The sequence below is a fragment of the Mercenaria mercenaria genome, chromosome 13 (assembly GCF_021730395.1).
Source record: "Mercenaria mercenaria strain notata chromosome 13, MADL_Memer_1, whole genome shotgun sequence".
Classification (NCBI taxonomy): domain Eukaryota; kingdom Metazoa; phylum Mollusca; class Bivalvia; order Venerida; family Veneridae; genus Mercenaria; species Mercenaria mercenaria.
The window spans coordinates 54680062-54706481 of record NC_069373.1 but is presented as its reverse complement, the minus strand read 5'-3'; the positions used below and the strand labels follow the sequence as shown (position 1 = coordinate 54706481).

General features: G+C 34.3%; 2 protein-coding genes across 2 annotated transcripts; both read right to left on the bottom strand.

Annotated features, from left to right (window-relative positions):
* Positions 1 to 4256: 4256 nt before the first annotated feature.
* Positions 4257 to 11957, bottom strand: LOC123529304 (adiponectin receptor protein 1-like). Its single transcript, XM_045309578.2, has 6 exons — positions 11561 to 11957; positions 11161 to 11440; positions 9514 to 9694; positions 7473 to 7660; positions 6322 to 6515; positions 4257 to 5439 (listed from the first exon to the last, which is right to left on the bottom strand). The coding sequence occupies exons 1-6, from the start codon at positions 11801 to 11803 to the stop codon at positions 5326 to 5328; spliced, it is 1200 nt and encodes a 399-aa protein (XP_045165513.2). The 5' UTR covers positions 11804 to 11957; the 3' UTR covers positions 4257 to 5325.
* A 10436-nt stretch (positions 11958 to 22393) lies between these two features.
* LOC123530314 (D(2) dopamine receptor-like) lies at positions 22394 to 25753 on the bottom strand. Its single transcript, XM_053521887.1, has one exon. It carries the CDS (start codon positions 23873 to 23875, stop codon positions 22550 to 22552), a length of 1326 nt encoding a protein of 441 aa, XP_053377862.1. The 5' UTR covers positions 23876 to 25753; the 3' UTR covers positions 22394 to 22549.
* Between the last annotated feature and the right edge of the window lie 667 nt (positions 25754 to 26420).

Below are 26420 nucleotides of genomic sequence, written 5' to 3'. Positions count from 1 at the left end.
GTACTAAAATATAATTTAGAAACACCCGCAGATGATACGGCCGTGTACATGGAACCTTCAGTTGTACACAGAGTGCAATTCTAAGAGAAGCGCCGTATGGTCCCGAAATACATTTTCTCGCTTATTTCAGTGCCGACTATACACGAACATAAACACAAACCTATATATTCGGTCATAGTTATTATATAGCACTTAATTAATTAAAGACTTATCACCGTATCGACTAATATCTATATCAAAGAATCTATGTGTGACCTGTTCCGTGAAAATGTAGTTTCAGGTTATTGGACCCAAAAGAGTAAAACTGATACAGTAGTTTCAAATTCATAACTGTTGTAAAATAAAAAGATAAGATAAATATCTATCAATTTAATAAATTTGGGGAATGTGCCTTAATGTAAAAACAAAATACAACCATCATAATGTTTCAATTTTCAGATTCATTTTAAGATTTACTTAACAAAACCAACAATGTTCTGTTCATTTTATAACACTTCCAAAGAGTAAAAAACATAATAGTTTCTCCACTACCCAATCAAGTACCGATCAAGCGATCAATGAAGCATGCGCAGATAAACTTTTACCTGTGACATGCCTGGGGCTAATTTCCACTACCGGACACGGTTTTATGGCTCTTTAGCCTGTGTATTGCTGTCAAATCAAGCCAGTTGCGCTGGTGTATAAATTTGTTAATTGAAGGGCCCAAGTAATAAAAATCGTAACCAGCCAGCCAGCTGGGGGGGGGGAGGGCTCGGCCCCCTGGCCCCCACACCTGGACACGTGCCTGTTTCAGATTGAGTAAATACTTCGAATGTTAAGGAGAATACTTTATTTTGTGGGTTTATTTCAGTGGTTCACGAATGGTTTGGAGCACTAGCTAGCATATTAGTTTTAATAAAACCGTGGATGATTTATACTTGTCACGGTATAAAATTGAAACAAATACGTAGTTCATCATGTTCATTTTTAATGAGTTGAGTCTCCCGATGATTTGTTTAAGAGTTTATCAAATATTTTTTTTTCTTTTTGAACAAGAAAATACCAAATATGACTCATTTTTGTCGTGGATGTCTCCTGGCGTGACTATGCGTCACAGTAAAACGTTCTTATGTAAGAGTAATTTACAGTGATAGGTCCGCAAACAATATTTTATTTTAAACTATGTTTCCGACTAAAGTTATTTAGAGTAAAGTTTGGTAAGCGTTTCAAAACGTTTAAATGAACATTTCCGATAGTTACAGGGATACGTAATGTGTCTTGGAACAAAATGACCATAAGCACAAGGGTCATTTAACTTGTCGTTAGACTTTTTCTAATCAGACAATGGTAAGTGGTACATGATATTTATTTATGTGCAACAATACAATCACCTATTCTATAATAACATGCGGTCTACCTGTTTTAAAATGTACCTAGTCTGAAATAAACGCGTGTATACATTTTACCATAAGGTCAACCAAGTATGAAATTATGCAACTGTTGTTTTGGAATGAAAAACAAATGACAATTTTGTTGCTTCTACCAAACTATTCTGGTATTAACTGGAATGAACCAATTCTTGTACTAGAGTGAAAATATTCTTGTAAAAGTTGGAGTGAAAATATCCCGGTAAAATGACTTCTAATATAACTGCTAATTGCTGCCTTATTTAAATATTAAATTAGTTATTCAGGCTAAAAGGGTATTTAATAGTGAAATCAGAAATACATGCCTAAATTAGATTTTTATTTATTTTTTATTTATTTATTTATTGTTCATCAACGGTTTTTCGGTAAAGATATTCAAATATTAATTATTTTCCATATTATCAAACGAAAGATATTCAAATATTAATTATTTTTCATATTATCAAATGAAAGATATTCAAATAATTGTTTTTTGTATTTGTTGCTTTTCTTATTTTTGCATTATCGCTTTTATAAGCAGTGCTTTATTTATCGAGTCATTGTTCTGAAAATGTTTGAATATTTGGGTGAACAGATTAACTTCTCAACTTCATTGTGTTATTGATGTTCTTTCAATGATAACTTCTTGAAAATAAACCTGCGCTTTCAAAATATGAGCGGTAGTTCTTTACACATATGAACTACATTTTCCAGAAGTATTTTAAATTGTGTGTACATACCTAACAACGCTATTTCATTTCTAATTGAAGTGTCAAGCTTCAGTCCTAAATAATGTAATTAAACAGGGTAGACGATCTTGAAAAAAGTAAATACCTATATCTTAAATGACAATACTAATATCAGGAGAAAGAAAATGATAAAAGGATAGTACATTCGTGCTTTGGACAAATATAATTAAATAATACCATATAATAAGCTTGAAGTTATATTTATCTGTAATACAGAATCCTAAAAGTATCGACTGGTATAAAATATTAACTCGCATATTTCCATGACAGTTTCGTTTAACACCAAATGGAATGGGGAAAAGGAATATGTAGGTACACTATTTCAGTATGACTTCCGATATTTTGTTTTGGGTCAAAACAGAAGTATTTGTCAGACAAGTAAAATTCGCAAAACAAGCTGTAAACTAGACAGTATGATTTTAACTATTAACTAGTCAATGTTCGGTGTACGCAAGTCTGAAAGTACACGCTATACAAGACATTTGTTGTACAGTTCCTGTCATGCAAAACACACGTGCTTTCTTGCAAGAATCTAATTTCCGAATGACACACACTTGCCTGAAATCAATCGTTTGCAATTTAACTTTGTATAACGTAAATAGGAGATGCAAGCGTAATGGAAATGAGCCGTGCCACGAGAAAACCAACATAGTGGCTTTGCGACCAGCATGGATCCAGACCAGCCTGCGCATCCGCGCAGTCTGGTCAGGATCCATGCTCTTCGCTAACGGTTTCTCTAATAACAATAGGCTTTGAAAGCGAACAGCATGGATCCTGACCAGACTGCGCGGATGCGCAGGCTGGTCTGGATCCATGCTGGTCGCAAAGCCACTATGTTGGTTTTCTCATGGCATGGCTCAAATATTTTTGTCTAATACCCTTGATCTGCTGCTCCTATGCATCGCTACTTAGAAGAAGAGAGAAAACACTTCTTTCAGGAATGCTGTTAAAATAGAAAAAGTGGAAACTCCCCAGGTCGCTCAACACGACAAAAATAAAAATGTTGCAGGCTCGGTTTGATTGAGCCTGTTCATGGACGGTAGTGGAAATGCATGCTACCGTCCACGCACTCTAGCCCCGGGTTGAGCAGAACTCAACATTTAAACATGTTACAAGTACCAAAAACAATTTACAGACATCCGCAGATGTGTTCATACGGCGGTGCACATAGAAACTTCAATGATACACTAGTGTGTAATTTCATGAAAAGTGGCGTATGGTCCCTAGTTAAAATAATGGGCTTGCCCTAAACGAGAAAACAATGGGCGGAACTATATTTAAGTCCAATCCTGTACTGAAATTTCCCTTTTAATGAGATATAAAAAAAACGCTTACGGTAATAAATTCATTGTAATTGAGAAAGCTCTTTTCAGCAAATGTAAATTCGATTACATAAAATGCAATGCATCATTTTTTCATTATTGCGTGATAGTGGATAAAAGATTGGGATATGATGTCGATTTATTCTCAGAACTATGTAAGACGTGAAAATCGGAAAACGAACACTGTTAATACTGAACAGCGTTCTGAGCAATGCATGTTAACTATAGGGTAAGCTACTTCAATGTTGACTTTGTCGCAAATCCATTTTATCCTAATCCTGTTCGTATCTTATACATATCACTTACAAAGAATGAATATTTATCAGATCTATGTTTTTATAGCATTTTATGTAATGACAACGTTTGTTTTTTTTTCTGAATAAATATTAATAAGTAGTAATTACAAGAACATAAATTTAGTATCTTGTATAAGGCGTGAAGGACCGAGATCAATAGAGAAACTAGACAAGATTTACGCAGACATTTGAGACGAGAGACTATATTCCTCCTTACACATGTTATATTACATTTTTGTTTGTATGTTGGAGACAACTTTAGCAAATTTCATGTTTTGTCACATGTTTCCAGCTGAAGGAACCAAGGTCTCCCTTTCAGCATTATTTCTAGAATGGGTTCGCGTTATACCAAAGAAATAAATATATCAAATCATGTTCTATTTAGAAATAATTTACAAACATCAAGTTTTGAAAGTGTGTTACTCGTTATTTAATGGCATTTTATTAGTACATGTACTATGTTACGCAATACTTTTTTGATGAATACAGAATGTAGAGGAATAATTACTGCTTATAATGTCACATTTTTATTAAATTGCATATAAATGAAAATAGTTGATGAGCTAGTCTACATATTCTAAACATTCCAAGAAAATGGTAATACAACGTTTGTCTTTGGTGGTGGTCTGTTGAAGCTAAAGGAATATCAAGTATATTTTAATTACGTTTTCTTTATTAAATCATAACAGGAACATGTTGTACTTATTACCTTGGTCCAAGTTGAATTATTTGCAAACACAGTATTAAAATCAAAGCTAACAATATTCTATCAATGCGATGCATTTAATGTTGTTTTTGCTTATTACATGATAGATAAAGCTATCATCGTGTTTAAATGCTCCAAGGTTGGAAAGTCGCCACATTAAAAGTAATCCACGGCGTCATTTCAAAATATCTATTGAGGACAACAGCCTTCAAATAAAATGAGATAAGTTTAAGTAAAGAATTGAAATTAACTTCTTCTTCCCCCCCCCCCCCCACCCCTTAATGTTTGAGTATTAAATACGTCTCATTTGTAAATATAATCTAGAGACACTTTACAAAAAAATTAAAACAATAACACACACACTCACTGTCAAACAGAAGTAGAGCACAACTCGCGAAATCAACTCAAAGTGATTTTTGCTTGTGTATCTGTATAACTCAAATGAACTTGCCATACTATGTTTTGTCCCGAAGGTTTCATTTTAGTCTTCTAAAATATCCCAAAACTATTGCGATCAAACAATTAGCATTGAGCCGCATATAAAGTAACACTAAACATTGTACGAAATGGTATTCTGGTATTTTGCTGAAGTGAACAATATCTGCTCCGATTATAGTTTCAGCTTTGAGCGGTACATTCACTAAGTGTACGACTCTTACAAGAAATGATTTGTATGGGAATGCAATAGAGTTGCAGTAATCACACGTTATGCTGAAATGATATGCATTCCTGCAATGTGAACTGCTGTTGTTCAGTTGAAAAAAGAACAATATTATGCAGATCACTCTGTAAAATTATGCCTTGTACGGGAAATGATGCGCATTCCTCCAAAGTAAACTGTAGCTGTTCCGCTTAAACACAACAATTTTAAGCAGCACATTCGGTTAAATTATGCCTTGTATGAGAAAGGATTTGTATTCCTCTGAAGTGAACTAGAGCTGCTACAATTACACAGACATGGAATATCTGGTGGCTTTGGAACTGAAAAATAAAAAAGGAAACGAACATTAAAAAATATGGATTAAGATATATGAATAGTCACCAGTCCTGCTCTGGAAACATTCCGCTTAGATACATGTACAAATATGTACAACAGTGCACTAATGACAACGAGGATAACCGAAACCCAGTGGGACACCGCATTGTAACTGTTGTTGGCTACAATATTGGGTACTTTAACTAGTAAACATAACTACCGCATGAAATCCATTTTTAACAGTTTATGACAGGTTTTGCAATGTCAACAGTTTAATAATTCCATTTTATTCCCAGGTCGTTATGAAATATTGATTGCCTTTTCAAGAAAAGCTCCACATTAACGTCTACAACCAACCATTTGGTTTGAAAATGTGCATTTAATATATTGTATATTCAATTCCTTAATATCTTACTCAGAATTGTTGTATTGAGATATACCGGCGTATTCTTCTAGAAATTTTTGTTTATGTAAAAGTTATGTTAATTTTTTCTCACTTTCCTTGATGTAAGCTTCTATAAAAGTGCCGAAATATTTATCAGGCCCATGGTAATTGATTAAGAAACTGTTTGGGGTATATGTAGCTCTATAGTACATTAATGTATGTATGCATTTATATTTCATTCGTGTGAGACAGTTGTCAGTTTATGGTTTAATGCTGGAAAAGATGCAAGGAACGGGAAAACGTTCGACAACAATCAGTCAAACAATGTGTCATGATTTCCATTCTAATAACCTATAACACAGTTGATATAATACACTTTCAGCAACTCTCGGGAAGAATTACTTTTACAATTCAGGTTCAGATTAATGAATATGCTAACATTTTATATGATAATGTAACAAGCTAGACAATAAGACGACTATACTAGAGATAAAATACTTACCCAGATATCAAACTTGCCGGGATAGAGGCTTTCTGGAACCCTGAATGCGTACATTAAGGCCCCTCCAATATAAAGGAATGCCATTGTAAGAAGATGCAATACACCATACTCATACATTGCCGGATATATACCCACTATTGTGAATAGATGTATTGTTGGTATCACTCCTGTCAAGCCAAGGGCAATAAACAAACCTGAAAATACAAATATATAATTGCATTGAATTATAAGTTAGCATTAAGATATGCTTAAATATAAAAATCATACTTAAGATATGTTTAGATGCATTCGTGTCTCCAAAGACACATTGTAATATATGGTAAGTCAAGAAATGCAGCATTGGGCTTTTGTTCAATCATAAATAAAGTAAAGGTATAACCTCTATTAACAACAACATCCAATCAGTAATCATCTTTCTGCAATTATATGTTACATAAAATATCTTAATATGGGTAAAAACGAAGAAGACAACTCAGTTTGCTACGCGTTTGGTATTGAAATACTACTGAAGGCAAACATATATTGTATACTAACATACGTATATCGTAATAAAAACTCTTAGCAGATTAGCCCCTTGACAGCAACAACCACTGTATAACATACACAATGTTTTTTGTTTGTTTGTTTGTTTGTTTTGGGTATTGAAATACTACTGAAGGCAAACATATATTGTATACTAACATACGTATATCGTAATAAAAACTCTTAGCAGATTAGCCACTTGACAGCAACAACCACTGTATAACATACACAATGTTTTTTGTTTGTTTGTTTGTTTGTTTTGGGTTTAGCGCCGTTTTTCAACAGTATTTTAGTCATGTAACGGCGGGCAGTTAACATAACCAGTGTTCCTGGATTCTGTACCAGTACAAACCTGTTCTCCGCAAGTAACTGCCAACTTCTCCACATGAATCAGAGGTGGAGGACTAATGATTTCAGACACAATGTCGTTTATCATATAGTCACGGAGTCTTCCTAATTGTATAATCTGTATCTTGTGTTATACATGTTTCACACTGTAGGTTTTTGGAACGAATTGTTCTTGGAATAAAATATCGAACGATATACATAAATATTCAAATGTTGTATAGATATAAAATTTATATAAGCTGCAGTTTAAAGTTTTCTAGAGAATATATAGTTTTCTGTACCTGCACGAAGTGGTCTATATGCTGGTGTAGCAAATTTGTCAAACAAGGAAACTATGATGCAGCTGGTACCGAGGATAATGATGGAAACCAGATAAACCATGTGTGCCACAAAATGACAAAAGAATGAATAATAGAGAAACGGTACGAATGACCCAACTGTAAGAAGTGCAATACCACAGTAATCCAGTCTGAAATAAAACAGGATAATCATACAATTTTAAAAGTCTTAACAATTTTGGATAGTACCTACATTAAAAAATGGTTCATTTTGGAGACTATGTTCGAAGGTTTTCTAAGTCATGAAATGAATATATCAATAGGTTGATATAATTGAATATCCGCCAGCTCTTTTAGCCATAAATACGTTCAGCTGAAAATTTACGTTTCTGTTGCGTAAATAGTTTTTTATATATATAGCTGCAATGTACTACAGGCCATGGAATATTTATGTTATCAAATAACTTTTCGGGAAGAAATGTCACAATCTCGACGGCTATTTGGTAAGTAAATGCATAAACACACAAATTAATTGACCCTTTACTTTATACCATTTACAAACTTCCAACGACTGAAGCTTTCATCAGTAGATTTTTAAAATGTCTACACACTCTTGAAGAACACTGACAGTCCTTAATACGTATCGAAAGAAAGCTGTGTGTACAGTTTGATGCATGACACAAATGTCAGTAAAACAAACAAACTATGAAATAAGCTAAACTGAGAAAGTAAAGAGAATTAATGGTGTATGCCATAAGTTTTCAAGACAAAAATTCTGCAGAGTTATTATCTCAAGATGAAAGTTCTACCAAATTGGCAAGCAAAACCTAAAAACTAACTGAATCCGAGATTTTGCATTTTGAGTGTCTATAAGACTATAGTTTGGACCTGCTTCCATAATTGATTAACATATTGTCAAGATAGACATTTTTGATTGACCTATAATTGGTTTCTTATAGTTATCAAGCATGCTTTTTCAATTGACACAAACAAAATTAAAGCGTCTTTGATCAAGAAGAGTATGAGGTTTAGGACGTATAATTGATTTCTCAAGTCTTCTGATCTTTCCTTTGGCCATAATGTATCATTATTTGTGACATTTGTCAGCGGATTGAGGTATCTAAGGAGCTTTTAATGATTCCTTTGTGAGAAATTTGTACTTAAGCGCAAGTAAATTGCGTCTTTACTTGTGACAATAAACCAGATAATCGGTTTCCTCTTTTGCCGTTTTGTTTTTTAGTACCTGTCTGTCATGCTGGGATCTTTTTTATCACACCATGTTATTAGTTTTCCTGCGTATGTGCTAAACGCATTATTCTAACATGACCCGATTTATTTTCCTATTAAACAAAGAAAGCTGAAAATTGTATGTTATTAGACAACAATTCATTTTTATTTATTTTTTTATTTTTTTTTATGTGACAATTGTTACGTCATAGCGTAAACGGCATAGCGGCGCGCTGAAAAAGAAACCAACAGAAAACAGGCAAATATTTGGTGGTTGTTTTCAAGTACGTACTTCAAAATCCTTTGTAACGTGTTAGAATCGAAATAGTATATGTTATTTAGTGATTTGCTCTTGAATAAAATCATTGTTTGCCGTTCAGATGCGTATTGATATATCACTCGGGCTGGGCCCTCGTGATATAATTGTTTCGCATCTAAACTCCAAACAAAGATTTTATTCAACGACAAATCACAAAATGAGATATATTATTTCTTAAACAATCTGTCGGTTTATTTAAGAGTAAAGTGTCAAACCATGCGATAACGAAATTGACCATAAAATGCATGCTTCAATTAAAGTCGTCCATGAATAGATCTACTCGATTGTAAATGAAATTCCTCAATTCTTTATCTCAGATACACCAAATAGCAAACAACGTCAATGTATTTACGACTTCGATACATGTTGGACAGTAAGAAAATATACAATAATGAGCGGACAATGTATATTGGCCACATGTATTCAGAACTAAACGGTAAAAACGTTTACATGGATGTAATTAATAAAATTGTAGTGCACGTGATATTAGAAACTTACTTGCTAAACAATTTGTTAACATTTTCAGAGTGACAGAACACTGTATGAAATACCCAGGAGAAGGTGAGGCATAATATGGCACCGCCGAAAAATACGCTATGCACTGTGATGTCCTGCCACATCCAGTCTATGTAACGACTGCTGAGAGTGTATGCTGCTATGCTTATGAAGGCAATCATACCTACAATTGAAGAAAATTTCAGGAAATTGAACTTTTTAGCAAAGATATTCCATTGCATAAGGTATTTAACAATCTGGCAACTATCAAAGTACGGAGATCATTATGTAAATTTCCTTGATGCCCATCTCATCACCGGGCAGTCACAGATAAAGCGAATACCCAAGTTTATGGACTTGATCAAGATAATATTCACCGAGGCTGATAGGTCAGGTCCATAGACTTTATATTCGCCGATATTATCATACAAAAAAGCGATATGATTAATTTATATTAGTAAATTATATGCTAGGTTGACTGCTTACAATCAAGCCTGTTCTACTGAAGCGCCCGTAATACATTACAAATGCAAAAGGATGTATCGTCGAAAAAACCTACAGCCACGCTTTGTGGTCTTCTCTCTCTCTCTCTATACATGCCATAATATACTAATCTGATTTCTATGTGAAATAAATCTGCAATATTAGTATAACGTTTTCATATCTCTTTTATGTGGTGAATAACACTTTCTGTGGAACTCTATGTGGCAGGTTACCCAACAGTGTGTGTTTGAGTTAAGCGTCTTTTTCAATATTTTTCAGTCATATAAATGACGGTGTTCATTGAGCACAGACACTCATCAAGTATCAAGGGTAATTTAGGCCTGTTCTAGTATATCACCTAGGCAAGTATCTACAGTACAACCTGGGTGAATATTCTAATCGATAACAGTTACAAACAGATTTCTTAGTCTTTTCTAACGGATGTTCAATACTTAAGTGTGTCTGCAACCAACGGTACTTAGCTTCCATTAATAAAAACACTGTTATGTGAATAATGTTTTTTTTTTTTTTTTTTTTTTTTTTTTTTTTTGTTTGTTTATTTTTGTTTTTGGTTTAACGCCGTTTTTCAACAGTATTTCAGTCATGTAACGGCGGGCAGTTAACCTAACCAGTATTCCTGGATTCTGTACCAGTACAAACCTGTTCTCCGCAAGTAACTGCCAACTTCCCCACATGAATCAGAGGTGGAGGACTAATGATTTCAGACACAATGTCGTTTATCAAATAGTCACGGAGAACATACGCCCCGGCCGAGGATCGAACTCGCTACCCCGAGGAATGATGTTTGATTCAATGGTTTGTTTTTCTTTGTGTGCTGGTTTTTTTGGTATTCAGAAACAGATAATGCATACAATCCTTTATGTAAAACTTAAGCACGACCTGTTTACTGACCTTTTATTTTGTGTCAATGATACTATTATTGTGATAAAAAGACGATAAACGCTAAAAGTAAACATTCGTTCTTTCTGATAGCACGCATTCACATACGGTACATTTTTAATCTTTTATTAATTTTCCCATGATAATCATGACCTGTATTTTGACATTTCATCAACTCTAATTGTATAAAGGGGAGAAGCGTCCAAGTATAATAGCCGCTCGGAATTAGAAGCATTTTACAAGTAACATGAAATTCAATTCTCATACCTAGTAGATGTGTCCAAATGTTTCCAGTTTCTGTATGAATTCGAAATACAGATCTAAAGCATGCTTTGAATGAATTTAACGGTAGTCTATGACCAAACACTAGATATTCATTGTCTTGTAACCAGTCTGGGAGATGATGGTGATGGACAAGATTCCAACCAGCTTCAATGACATGTTTCACAAAATCTTCTGCGCTTGTAACCATACGGCGAGAACTAGAGAGAAAATCTGAAAAAGTGCTGTTTTTCTCTGGAGCGGAATTTCTTCTGACTAAATGTCTCTGAAAAACATACGATATCATACGAATTAAACTGTATTTTTCTTTTTTATAAACAATATAAATTGTAAATAAATCAGAATCATAATCTGCTTATTTCGAAAAACCTATATATAAACGTACCTTTCGTTTTCTTGCATACTCCGACAGACTCCTCTTCGGGGATCTATTCGGCCTGACATCATCGACACCGCTGTCCACTTCACTGGATGAGGTTGTAGAGTTACATCTATCGCGTAAGGGCATGGAGTGAAGCTCATCTGGTTTACCTATCTTGGTTAACGTTGATTTATCATTTGATAAAAACCTTTGAGATGTTAAGTGTTCATAACATTGTTTTCTATTCCGAATAACTGTTTCCTCCATAACTTATGTCTTCTATGAAGTACCTAGCAAGGCTACTGATGTTCCGTTAACTTAGATACACTATATAAGTATTATTTCGAATGACAGCATAACTTAAAATGAGATAGTGACACATCGAAATTGTTATCTATCAAACATGTCAAATACTAGTTCTACTTAAGTATACTGTACAAAAAAATATTAAGTGGACTTTGATAGTTGCTGGATAAAACCATTATTGCTATTATTATTAAATTGATTTAAGACAGTGATATCATGTGGCTTAGTTATCATATATTTAACATTGAAGGAAGTGATGTTGTACCTAAAATAAACATAACATTTAAATGTTGTGGTAACCTTAACTTGTTATGTTACTCGTACAATGCGCATGTGATGATTATTCAACGTTTACATTGTGTGAGCGTTATAATTTGTGCCCTAGACATTTGTACAACATACGAGTTAATATAAATACGTGACTTTATACGTGATACTAAAGTGTTTTAAATCAATTTTCATGAAATTAAATGTAGTAAAAGTATTATATCCGAATCATAATTGTGGTCCGTTTTGGCAATGCTATATCAAATGCCGGATAGTCATTTGGTTTGGGTTTGTTTATAAATGTAGTACTATAAAGTACAATTGTATATGTAAGTAGTTCATAATCACATGAAATATGCAAGCAACTTTTAAATTGATTTAATTTGCAATATGTATAGTTGATGAAGACGAGTTTTATAGGCATTGTTTCAGATTTACACTGATTTTATAACCTAACAATTTTCATTTAATATTTGTCAGGAATAGTGTCTTCCTAAAATCATGAGTAAATAAACTTTGTGTTCAATATGTCACTTTTTTCAGAGCTGTTCAATTTGAAATACAGAAACGTATTTTAAAACTTTGTAACTACATAAAAGAGTGTAATATCCACGTTTAGTTTATGTTTTTCGGTGGTTTATCGAAATATAACGGTGAATTATATCCTGATAAACTCACTGGCCACTCAGTGAAAATTATCAAATCTGATACCCGGATTAACGTCAAAAAGTTTACCGAGCGTACTGAAAGCCGGAAACAATATGACGATGACGTCGTTAAAATGACGTCATCTTTGCGATGCTTCCTGATAAAGTTTCCCGCAAATTTCGACATTTTATTGAAATAAACACAACAAAAGTAGAGTTTTAGACATAAAATAAACAGAAAAATTGTTGGTATCGATGTAATATCACGGTAATTTCACTCGTGAACACAAAAAGTTGTTATTTTCACTCGTGGCTGCGCCACTCGTGAAAATATCACTTTTGGTGCCCACTCGGTGAAATTATAACGTGATATTACACCGAAACCAACAATTATCCTCTATGTCATCAAGAAGTGAAACGGCCGCCATATCTGAAAAAAAAGCATGCGAATTCGAATTGAGGGCGACATTGTGGAAATATATACTGGATTAATTATAACTGACGGCATGGGAGAAGTGTTATTTTTTATTTTGCTTAAGCGTATAAAAGGAAACTTTACATTGTTCCTGTTGAGAAGGGCATAACGAATGCAGATATTATTCAAATGTAGTTGGAATCAGACAGGTGAGGAATGGACTGCTGCCGGCACGTGCACTGAATAAGAAAATTTGATATTTGTTTACCTGCCTGACAATATACTTTAATTCAATGCTGTATATGAACATACCCTAAAATCTTATAACTTAGTGCAAGAAGTCTTAAAGAACAAACCCTTTGAAGGCATTTCACCAAGTTACAACAACTGTTATGTCCAAACCATGCTATTTTTTCTGTTCATACAAGCCGCATAGCGAGACGATAGCTTACACTAAGGAAGCCTACGTCTCAATGTTGATATGATTTGTACATTTAAAACTACTCTAACTGTCGCAATAAATGACAATGTCCGAGGCACCCTTGGCGGAAATAATTAAAAGTAGTCCAAACTGGAGTACAGAGTGAAAAAAATATACTTATTTGATATTTTTCACTGTGAAAATATCAAATATATTTTTTCACTGATATATGAATAGTTAGAAAGTACAAAATAAATAATTAAGAGTAATTCATTAGACTCTGACTGTGAACTATTTTGATATGATGTTTGATTGATTCGTTTGTAAGTACGTGTATGTAGCAATAATCATTTTGTTGAACATTTGATAAAGAGGAGGCACGGTGATGCGAAAATATGAAACAGGATTGCCAATCAACCATTCATGGGTCTTACCTGGCCGAAAGATACGGATTTTAAAATGCTAAATATGTTGTAGTTGTTGTTATTGTTGTTGTTGTACATGATGTTCAGCATTTAATAAAATTCGCATGAATACCGGTATGTTTAATGAATTATTTGCATTTTAATCTACAGAACTTCACATTAAAAGCCATGTAGCCGCAACAGTGGTATTGAGTAAAGCGCAAAAGATTCCTTGGATTGTTTGCTGTAATAATATACATGAGCATTGTTCTGTTCTGCATGTCGTGTTTTATATTACCTTTGCATGTGTTTGTGATTTACCTGGTTGAGAACACTTTTATATAAAATTAAAACTCGGAATCTGGATATCCAAGAACTACTACGAGGGAGAGAAGTAAATTCGACTGAAGTATTATACTTGATTAAGATGCGTTTGTGTTGCTATAACGTCATAAACGTGCACATGTAAACAAAGCATATACACTTTATATTTCATCGCAGAAAGTGGGTAAGAGCGTCTTTATATGAGTAACTTATTTACTAAATGCGTTTGAGATGACGACCTGTGTTGAGAGCACTGAACGATTGAAACGCATTTTATCAACTTATTAATTCAGCTTTTAAATGCATGGAATACCTATATGTAGGCAACAAATATTTATATTTCGACACATCAAGACGTAAAATATAGAATTTTGACTGACTAATTTTGATTACTGTACTATATTAGAATATATACATGTCGGCAATTAACATAAAAACAGTGCACGAATAACACTAAGAAACATTCCGTTACAAAATATTTACTTAAACAAGTCAAAAATGCTATACACATCATCATTGCGTAATAGTGAAACGACGCTGAATTACTTCTATGTCGATTTAATCTCCTCAAAACAATTCTTTCTTTCGTCAGGATGCACAAAACGGAAACTAGGAAACAAATATTTTAAGTGAAACATTATTTTGAGCATTGAGTATTAAGGTAAAAGTGGTTTTATGTCGATTTAATCTAAATCGATCTATTTCATTCAGATCTCATTCTGCTCTTAATCATTTCACCAACTCCGAAAGCTCGTATAATCCTTTTTTATCAATTAATTTATTTCACATCTCTATTTCTGTCAATAACTGTTTAAAATGTTGCCAAAGTTCATGTTTTCCAGCAGTTTATATAATTTTAACATAAAATATCTAGATAAATGCTGATAGGTAATAAATAAATGATTTATTACATAGTTATTGAGGTGGCATGATTATGCTTGAGAAAAAGCAAAGAAAAGGCTAAGAACTACAGTTTATTTCCCCAGTTCTGCAACACTAAATTTTGTAAAGATCCAGATACTAGTTAGAACCCTTTATATACAACCTTCAAGCTATTTGAAATATTGAAAATGTCCAAAAGTATGTTTTTATGTGAGAAATTTTGGCCAAAGAAAATTCTGTTATTAACTATTAAATTTTACAAAATCAAAATTTTATGTGAATTTAATGTTTAAAGTTACTGGAACATTCCGAAAGTTTATAAAACTCCGCCGACTATTTGCGCACTTAAATAATTATGTAAATGTTATAGCAGGAATGTCCATGCAGCTCATTCAGATACTATTTAAATCATTTTTAACCACACAAAGGCATATTGGAATCATCTTTCTTTTGAACATAAATTAATATTTCATTCATAACGTCTCTCTTGTTCAGATAAATCATGGTAAAATCACGTAAACTGTGTAGCTACAATTATGAAGTTAACGTCGAAGTTGACAAACGGCGTTGATTGAATGTCTCCGCTCGTAGGAATTATGTTAAATCAATTCCATCTTAGATTTAACATTAAAGGAAAGTAAAAGGTTATATGCCATGTGAAGAGACATAAATTTCCAAAAATGATGATTAATTTGTCGGAAATGATTTATTTTGACATTTCAAGAATATTTCCTTGACAATGTGAAAACAGTAATTGCTTGTGTAGTGATGAAAGAGCGCGGTTTTCAAAGTATTCCTATGAAAGGTTACAGCCATCATTGGTTTTACCGACTACTGAGAATGAGCATAGTTGACTTTGAAGATGACCTACTGAGAAATATTAAATAGAAAACGCAAAACTTTACCTCCGCGCTTAAGACTGTTTTTAATTATGAATTGCAGAAGAAGGACTATTTTTTGCGTTTATAAGACACAAAATTCTTTTATTTAATAATCATATTTTAATATGTTTTGAAAATCCTGCCGGTTGTTTCCGTTTATTAAGGCATTGATATAGCAATAGCAATAATGAAAGAAACGACAAAGCCAACGAAAGGATTGCATAAACCCATTTGCTATTTTTGTAAATTTATGTTAAGGTACAGCAGAACCTCAGAGACCTCAGAGACGACCGAGTTGTTAAGGTCACTGACTTGGAACTTGCTAATTGCTCGATCTCGAATTGTTGAATGTCTGGTTCGAAATACCTTGCTTGGCCTTTCGAGAAGTATAAAAGATATGTGAAAAAAAGGACTTTGTTTCGCTTTTTGTATTTTACGGCACAGGTAGGTGCATCTCCAACCCAACCTTATAATGAAATAATTGCACTTCACGAACTTAATATTTACGTTTGCCTAATTAACATTAACATTCCCCAATACGCTATTCTTCAATTGATCTAAACAACAATTCCAAAAACTAGCGACTGTAGTTGCTGGCACATTGCCTGTCAAAAAACAAACAAAAAAAAAAACAATTTTATTTTATGTATGTCTGTTAAGATGTAGATAGAATAGATTGCCTTCTATCTAAACCGGCATGTTCCTAACGCATGCTAGATAAATTAGCAGCGTGAGAATTTTATGTCTCGAAAAGAGACATTGAAAGTTGTATTAAATTAAGTGTTACTTTCTTATATAAAAGTTAACAACCCTTTTTTCTATAGTGGCGAAATAATTCTTTATGGAAATATGTCATGCTAGAAAATGTTGAAAAAAAGTGTAATTACGTATGAAATAAAGAACCATCGGATTTTGTTGTGTTCAGTCCATAGAAAGCAGGTCAATACGTTCGTAAGGCATCCGTACTCAAGACAATTGTTCTCAAAATATTGAAATAATCCGTATGTTTTTTAAACTGTGTTCATGTTTTCATTGATATGCTAAAATATGGTCAATGTCATGTTTTTAATAACGAGAAATAGAAACAATCGTTTAAAACATTTAAATCATGCTTTTGATAGTGTTGTTGATTTGTGCGCCCCGGTTATGGATATTTAAAACATGTTGATCGTTTCCAAGAACCGAAATGTCTTATCGCCACTTCTTGGTGGTGGAACAAGGGTTCAGTAGCCGCGAGTTAACCCCTTCTCTCGCTGAGGTGACGAAATACGTTCAAAAATAATATGTTATTACAAAATGTGAATTTACAAAAATGATTAACACAGTTTTAATTCAGTATCGACAAAAACGGGAGCATCCCCTACCTGTTTTTTTATACTGTAATTAACCACTACTTTTAATGAAAGGGAGATAACTCTATATTGTTCAAGCCTGTTAATGGTAGGTGTAACTTTCCCTTACATGTCATTTTGCTCATTATTGAAGTGTTATCAACCGTCATTTGCAAAATGTTTTCATTTCAAAGTCCTTTTTTGTAAATTTTGGTTCCCATGATATTCTTACTGGCTAGGATGACTAGCTTTGAGATGGTGCCTTACCTAGACATTTATTTAATGACTCTAGCGCATTTTAAATGTTAGATACAATGTTCGCATAATATGAGCCGCACTATAAGAAAACCAACGTAGTGCATTTGCGACCACCATGGATCCAGACCAGCCTGCGCATCCGCGCAGTCTGGTCAGAATCCATGCTGTTCGCTTTCAAAGCCTATTGCAATTAGAAAAACCATTAGCGAACAGCACGGATCCTGACCAGACTGCGCGGATGCGTGGATGCGCAGGCTGGTCTAGATCCATGGTGGTCGCAAAAGCACTATATTGGTTTTCTCATTGTGCGGCTCAATTATTAGCTTTTAATAAAAGCCTGACAGTGGTCAGTTTAGTTTATAATGCTACTGTTCAGCATAACTGAAACTGAAATGGCTGTGAGTAAAGTCTAAAACCACATTTTGAACAGTATACGTATCAACATCCACTTCCAAGACAAGAAAAATGTCACATATATACATGAATACAGCAAATAGAGCCATGTGTCAAATAAAAAAAATTCAATACTCATTTGGGACAGGAATCTTTGTTGTGATTTACATTGTTTCATTTGCAAGCGTCCGCTGTTTTTCACAGATCTAGCTTAGTTCAGATTTAAGGTATTAGGCCCCTAATAGTGATCTTTAAAAAATGGCATTTGCTTGGTATATTCTTACAGTTGACCGTGCTTCGCACTTATATGCAAATTTTTAAAAACTTTTACCGTGTCGTTTTTTATAAATTTTGTGTAATTTATGGTATTTCCTAAAGCTCAAGTAGAGACAAATTTTAAAGTGGTGGCCTTTATCCAAAACGTTTTCAGAGAATTTATTATTCCATTATTTTTTATGAAAGAAACATCAAACTATTGGTAAACATCATAAAACTTAAAATAAAAACTGTCAATAACATTTTTTCTAGGGTGCCTCGAGTAAACGGATTTAATCAGACAGAATTCCAACTCCAATATTGAAAAATTGTGGTCAAATCCTGCGGGTCTGTTTTGAATTTTACTCACTTCATTCAAAAATAACCTTGAGGCAGAAGTAAAACCTACCTACATTTCTTCCACAATATGTAATCTAAAGAATGAAGGCAAACAGAGAACTTTTACCGCATGTAACTCAGTATTTTTAAAGATATCTAACTCTACCCCTTTTGTTTTACAGGTAAATTCACTTTTAACAGCAAGAACTCGCATATCAAATGATTTTTGTTCCATTTTTGTACAATAAATCAATAACAAGTCTTAAAAGAAGTAAAAACTTACTAGAAAAAAAGGAAAACAAGGGGGGGGGGGGGGGGGGGGGGGATTGGTCCCAGTAAGGCTTGAACCTACGCCCCCCTGAAAATTGCTGTCAAAGTAGGATTATAGTAGGAATTGAATACTCTTCAAAAAGGAGGTACACTATTATGGGCCTAATACCTTAAAAGTTGAATTTAAATAATCCATGAAGAAAACAAAAAGTGCGGGAAATATATGGCGCAACACGGGTTATCAGTATGCCAATAGCCAGTTGCAAAGAAAGTGAAGTACTGCATTTGACAGTTGCGGTCCTTTCCTTGATTTTAAACAAAAATCAAAACTTCTATTAGTTATATGACAGAAGCTGTTATATACTGTACTGCACTGCACTGCACTGCACTGCATTGTACTGTTCTTTACTGTTCTTTACTGCACTGCACTGCACTGCACTCCACTCCCTTCCCTCATCTCCACTCCACTACACTGCACCGCACGAATACACCCAATACACCCGCTTTAATAGCTTTGGGTATTGTTTAATAACCCCTTAGATATAGTGCCTGCTTTTTAATTTTTTTTCTTTTGACAGTTTCTGTGATATGCAGGCTCCATAACCTCAGATCCCCTTTCTAAATTCCAGTTTGTTTAGTTTCCTGGTTTAGGGCAAGGCCATTATTTTAAATGGGAACCATACGCCGTTTTTCATAGAATTGTACTCTGTTTATCATTGAAGTTGAAAAGGAATAAGGAACCAGCCTACTTTGAATTTCGACCTTCAAGCTGTTTGAAATTGGTTATTGACTGTCAATAGATTATGTAGCGTCAGCTAAATTCTAAATCCGTACAACAGTCTTTACTGTTAAGCAACTTAAATTCTGTGAGATTTGACGGAAACATACGAGAATGTTCAAGTATTGCCCATTAAAAAAACAATATAAAACGCTTACAAAACGCTTCATCCTGAAAGCGGAAGTTAATATGAAACAATTGGTAAATGAATTCAGGTTACAAAGCCGTGGGCAATGGTCATAAAGGGAAAATATTAAATATCCGTAAGATAGATAGATAGACAGATACTTTTATTTCCTCCAATATTTGAAAAGTTTAACAAATAAAGCAATATTTACATATATAAAACATGTGAGAAGCAAGGCAAACAATTATGTACAGCAAATACAAAAAAGTTACGAATGTATTATTTGTTGTGTGACAGTTACTACGATGAATCCCGCCAACAGTACGGGGGAACCTAGAACGAAAAAGCGAAAATCTAGAAACCATTGTAAGTCATTGTAAATGAGCCGTGCCATGAGAAAACCAACATAGTGGCTTTGCGACCAGCATGGATCCAGATCAGCCTGCGCATCCGCGCAGTCTGGTCAGGATCCATGCTGTTTGCTAATGGTTTCTCTAATTGCAATAAGCTTTGAAAGCGAACAGCATGGATCCTGGCCAGACTGCGCGGATGCGCAGGCTGGTTTAGATCCATGCTGGTTGCAAAGCCACTATGTTGGTTTTCTCATGGCGCGGCTCAAATGTGTTTTAACCTTCAGCCTGCTGGTGGCAAGTGATTCTGCCTTTGCGACCAGTGTTGCGACATCCGTGCAGTCTGATCATGGTCTGCACTTCGCTATTCAGTCAATAAACTTTCAGTGAACACCCATTTGAATAATAAGTGGTACTGCCCAAACTGAAAGATGAGCCAGTCTATTTTAGAAATTTAGCAGGGTAAGGGTTAATATAAATACAACAAATGTCCATGGACCGAAATAAAAAAGTTAGACATATTGTACTCGTCTGCCATGCGTTCAACATAATTGACACTTAAAGATTTATGGAGTACATAATTTTAATGGCAAAACATCATCCAGTTACGGACAAGGCAATTTTCTTTAGTAAGAGTCTCTTTGGGTTTATATGTTGTAACACCTGGTTCTCGGCGTGCCAGAGCATTTGCAATTGCTCGCATAGAAAGCAAGGTGCAAAAGTAAAAACGGTTCAACGCGATTCGAAAGTCTGTGTCTTTTTCATTGTTTTAAAACAAAAATCATATCCTTATACCGACTCGTTGAGACGGGCCGGAATTAAAAGAGCTTTAAAACTAAGCTACTCTGACGATAAAAATGGTGCTTATGGAAGTCTCCTTCAGTCTTCAAAGTGTATGTGAGGTAGACCTCTAAATTGTAAAATACGGTTGCATATGCTGTTTGTTTAATAACATATAAAATCTATGACTAAGAATGTGAAAATAATGTCAGAGAAATCATCTAAAATATTAGAATGAATAAAAAGAGGAACGCCAGAGAGTCAGTCATCAGTTTCAAAATTGTACTTCCCTATCTTGGCCACATTTATAGAAACCAATGAAGAACATGAAACATACATTAAATTTATTTGTTTTACATGTAAGATCAAATTTATTTTACTGGCGAACAGCAGCCCTGACATTTCTTGTGAAAAAGTTGCGTCTTGTGCACAAAGAATTAAAGATATTTCGATCTTACACTGAAACAAACACATTCCTTGTATGTCGTCTGCTCAGATTGCAAAACATTATGTAAACCTTAGACAACATACAAACGTAAGACACCTTAAAACCTATCTAAGTAAACAAATACATATCCTAGAACTTTATTCTTGATTGTCTTTAACATCTGTTGACATAGTATATAAATATTGCCTTCCTCAGAGTAATTAGACCTTTCTAACGTACACGTAATTACGAAACGGAATACTGAATCCGTAAAATTTTATGCTAATTTGTGGTCTAGGGGAGACAATTTCATCCAATAGTAATGCAATAGTATCTCCCTTAGACTATTATTTGCAAATAACATTTACGGATTCAGTAATCCGTTTCCGATTTACGTTTACGTTAGAAAGGTCTAATATGAATATCAGCCGAGGCGTCATATCACCCTTTCAGGAATGCGGTGTTTATCTATTATACCGAACAAATATAAAACACTTGCTGAAAAATCTACAAATTTATGTAAATGCGTTTTTGAAATAATCATTAAAAAGTAGAATATTAACACCAGTATGATCATGGCATATTACAGTAGAAGTCTTGTTTGATCGATAAAGAGTTTAAAGAACACTTGAAGACATTGTGACAAATTTGCTGTAAGCCCTTTTTCTTCGTTTTTTAGTTTAGAAATATTCCTGTCTGTAATTAAATAATTCTAATACATTTGTATCTTTTCCTTTCCGATGCTCATAGTTCCGTTTCAAAATTTGATAAAAAAAATCATTTTCGAACTTTTTGACGTAATTTAATGTGTGTCGTTGCATTAATTATGCTATTTAGTTAAGCACTGTTTTATTTAGGCTATTGGGCATATTCATAATATTTACATTACACATATATATATATACGTGTAGATACGTATGTAATAAAAAGGTTATTAGATTTGTATCGGTAAATATGCACATACACAATTGTTTGCTCATAAAGCAGCGACGTGGCAGTAGCATTTTAAAAGTCCAAGTTTCAATTTCAGATTTAAAACACTGATGTATCTTCAGCGGAAGAATATCGCGCTCCTAAAGTCGCGCAATATTTCCACTGCAGAACACGTGTATATTTCCCGATACAGGGCTTATAACCTATAATTGTATTTCAAGTAACTCATATGCCATGCCTACACGTGCATAACTTTTTGCACGACTTTCTAAACCAGGTATCAAAAATTCCATATATAACTGGATTGATAGCATTGTTAATAAAGTACGAATCATTTAAGGATGTCAAGAAAGTTTTGTCCAGCGACTTAATCAGAAATAAAATAATAATAGGTACAAACGAGACGATATACGCCAGTGAAACCATAAACATTATTAACGTCATTCTGTTCTTCCGTGGCCTTTCTTTGCGTAAATCGAAATTTGAAGATGGTATTTTGTTATTGTTGTGTTCATCTTTTTCTATTTCGAGAGTTTCCAGTTCCGCCACTCTTCCTTTGTTAGCTGAAACAGAGTTCAAAGCATCAGTGTTTACATCTGTGTCACTCTTCGGTTCTTCGGTCTCTTCTGATTGTTCTACAACTGTTTCGTTATTGTGGTGCTCACTTTGTTCCATTTCGAGAATTGCCGGTTCCACCACTCTTCCTTTATTAGCTGAAATAGAGTCCAAAAGACCAATGCTTAAAGTTGTGTCACTCTCCAGTCCTTGGGCCTCTTCTGATTGTTCTGCGAAAGGTTTATTGCTTACAGGAGTCATTTCCAATTTCTTTCCGCGGATTTCAACTCCAGCTTGTTTTTCGTATTTCCAGTTCATCTGCTTTTTAAGACGCCAAGCTATACTGCCATAAAAACTACTTATGCCGAGGAAACTTACCGAAAAGAAAATTGTCAGCATTATGTTGATAAAATGCATAAATGACGTGTCCTTAAAATTGTCTGTTATTTCACATCGAGATATTGTCACGTTATGAACACTATGTCTCCACTTCTCTATACCATAGATCACTGGGGTAGTCCAAGCGGTGGCTATCCCAACAGCTGCTGAAGCTATGCAAGCATATCTTGCTGTCCTGTCTGATACTTGCCATCTCAATGGTGTACACACCTTTCGGTACCTGTCAAAGGCAATGCAAAACAACAGGCTTCCAGATGTAAATGCTGTAAATGCGCACAGAAACGAGTTGATTTTGCACAGCCAAATATTGTCAAAAGTATATTGCCAGAATTGCGCAATCAATTCTAATGGAATGACAATGCAGCATGTGAACAAATTTATTATAGCAAGAAAAGTTACAAGATTATAATATGTAGAAAGCTTGCACTTTTTTGCAAATATATAGCATATCAAAGAATTTCCAGCGGTTCCAGATATACAAAGTATTGCTAAATATACAATTAGCGGGATTTGTCGCACCACTTCTTCATCGTTAAGTTTCTTTAAAGTTGCATACTCATCAATTGAATTCGTGTTATTCATACTGTTTAATTTCATCTGATAAAACTGACAAATCCATACAATATGTGCTAGAGACTTTTATAACGCGATTGTTTTTTAATTGACATTGTATCCAAAAATATGCTCGGCATGTTCACAAGCGAAGGACGTTAAACAGTCTAAACTAACAGCAATTTCTTGATGCAATAAAAAAATCATTCTGAGTACATTTCTATACAAAAAGATTTTTATTCTAAATATATCTAAGTATCTAATATTCATTTCAAGTGGGATTCTGAGAACATTTAAAGAACTACTTTGACTTGGTACAATTCAATGCTTTGTCTACGCATGAAACAGGGAAACAAATACAATAAGGACGTTTACTAAAACAATCATATTGTCCATCATAACCGTACTTATGTGGAAGCCGTAATTTTCGTACATGTACACAAATCAGTACGATTTCTGAAACACTTCTTCATAATATGCGGACAAATATAAAACCACTGAAGCGTTATAGACTTATTGCATGAATTGCCGGTCAATAGCCAAAACTATTGCAGGATGTCCGCGAGCCAATAGTTTTTTAATATTGACCGGTCACATAATGTACTAATATACGACTGTAAGGCAGATGTAACGGTTACAAAAAAAAAACACAATGTAACATTTGCCAATGCAATTGTTACAAGCAAGGCCACACCGTATTTAAAAAATACCGGCGCCTATCCTGGATGTTAGACCCCAAAATCTGCAGACAGTTAATACGTAGGTTTGTTAATTGGTTGCGATAATGGTATAATTAAAGCAAGGGCATTATAGTATTCACGAGTCTGTTGTACATTGACTAAAGATATCATTAGGTAGTTTTGGGCTCGAATTTCCAATTATCAAAATAATTATGACGATTTAAATATCACAGTTTTGATCCAGAAGGTGAAAATATTTGTTTACGCTTCAAAATATCTTTTGAGTACGGAAGCATGGAGGGGCATCTGATTTTTTTTTATTTTAATTTATCTCGTGGCCACGAGTTATAACTAAGAAAAAAAAACGAAAAACAAAATATGTCATCTCGTGGCCACGAGATATAGCTAAGAACAAGAGGGCCATGAAGGCCCTGTATCGCTCACCTGACCTATTGACCTAAAGATCATCAAGATAGTTTCATTAAGATATTGTCATAAATGTAGCCTCTGAAGTGTTAAATAACGTTTCCTTTGATTTGACCCGGTGACCTAGTTTTTGACCCAAATTGACCCAGATTCGAATTTGACCTATAGATCATCAAGATTTACATTCTGGCCAAGTTTCATTAAGATATGATCATAAATGTGGTCTCTAGAGTGTTAACTAGCTTTTCCTTTGATTTTGACCTGGTGACCTAGTATTTGACCCTACATGACCCAGATTCAAACTGGACTTTGAGATCATTATGGTTAACATTCTGACCAAGATTCATGAAGATGCAGTCATAAATGTGGTGTCTACATTGTTAACAGGCTTTTCTTTGATTTGACCTGGTGACCTAGTGTTTGAACCCAGATGACCCAATATCGAACTTTTCCAAGATTTTATTGAGGATAACATTCTGACCAAGTTTCAGTAAGACTGGGCAAAAGTTGTGACCTCTAGAGTGTTAACAAGCTTTTCCTTTGATTTGACCTGGTGACCTAGTTTTTAACCCCAGATAACCCAATATCGAACTTGTCCAAGAGTTTATTGAGGGTAACATTCTGACCAAGTTTCATTAAGACTTGGTCAAAATTGTGACCTCTAGAGTGTTAGCAAGCTTTTCCTTTGATATAACCTGGTGACCTAGTTTCAACCCGGGGCTAGAGGGCGAGGACGGTAACTTGCATTTCCACTGTCGTCCATGAACAGGCTCAGTCAAACCAAACCTGCAACATGTGGTTTTCACCTTTTTCATTTTTTTCTAGATGGGTCGAGACAGGTAGCTAACGCCGTTACTGCCTCTACAGCTGAGGAGGCTATTGTATTACTCGTCATATCTATAATCTTAATCGTAGGGTTATAAATAATCATCACTGGTTTTGTTGTTTAACTCTAATTCCATTCTTTCTAACGGAAATTTACACTTTTATACATGCACTAGTGTAAGAGATGATAAATAACACTCCCATTTCGTCATACAGCAAGAAGCAAGTCATACACTATATTTAAGTGATAGCATAATAACAGTAAAACAAAAAACAAAAACAAAACAGTGAATTTAATTTCATTTACATGTTTGAGCTTTATATTTGTTTCAGCATGTTGTGCGCGCATTCAGTACATTTTCTGCGTAGGAATAGATAAGGTAGGTGCAAAGATAAAATATGTCAAAATAACGGACAAAAATTTACTCTCCAGCTTGTTCAACAGTAAGATAGTATCAAGTATTAGATCAGGATTTAGAATGAACAGATAATTTAGCCGTACCATAAGAATTTACCAACACAGTGCATTTGCGACAGCACAGCGCAGGCTTGTCTGGATCCATGCTGGTCGCAAACGCACTATGTTGATTTTCTCATGGTGTGGCTCAATTACTCTACACAAACCAGTTCTGAAATGTCACCCCTCTGTTTCGAATCTG

Coding starts and splice junctions, on each gene's coding strand:
- LOC123530314 (XM_053521887.1), bottom strand. CDS start 23,875: ATGAAATTAAACAGTATGAATAACACGAATTCAATTGATGAGTATGCA.
- LOC123529304 (XM_045309578.2), bottom strand. CDS start 11,803: ATGGAGGAAACAGTTATTCGGAATAGAAAACAATGTTATGAACACTTA. Junction 9,695..11,160: donor CATTTGGACACATCTACTAG/GTATGAGAATTG, acceptor CTTCAATTGTAG/GTATGATTGCCTTCATAAGC. Junction 6,516..7,472: donor ATATAGACCACTTCGTGCAG/GTACAGAAAACT, acceptor TTGTATTTTCAG/GTTTGTTTATTGCCCTTGGC.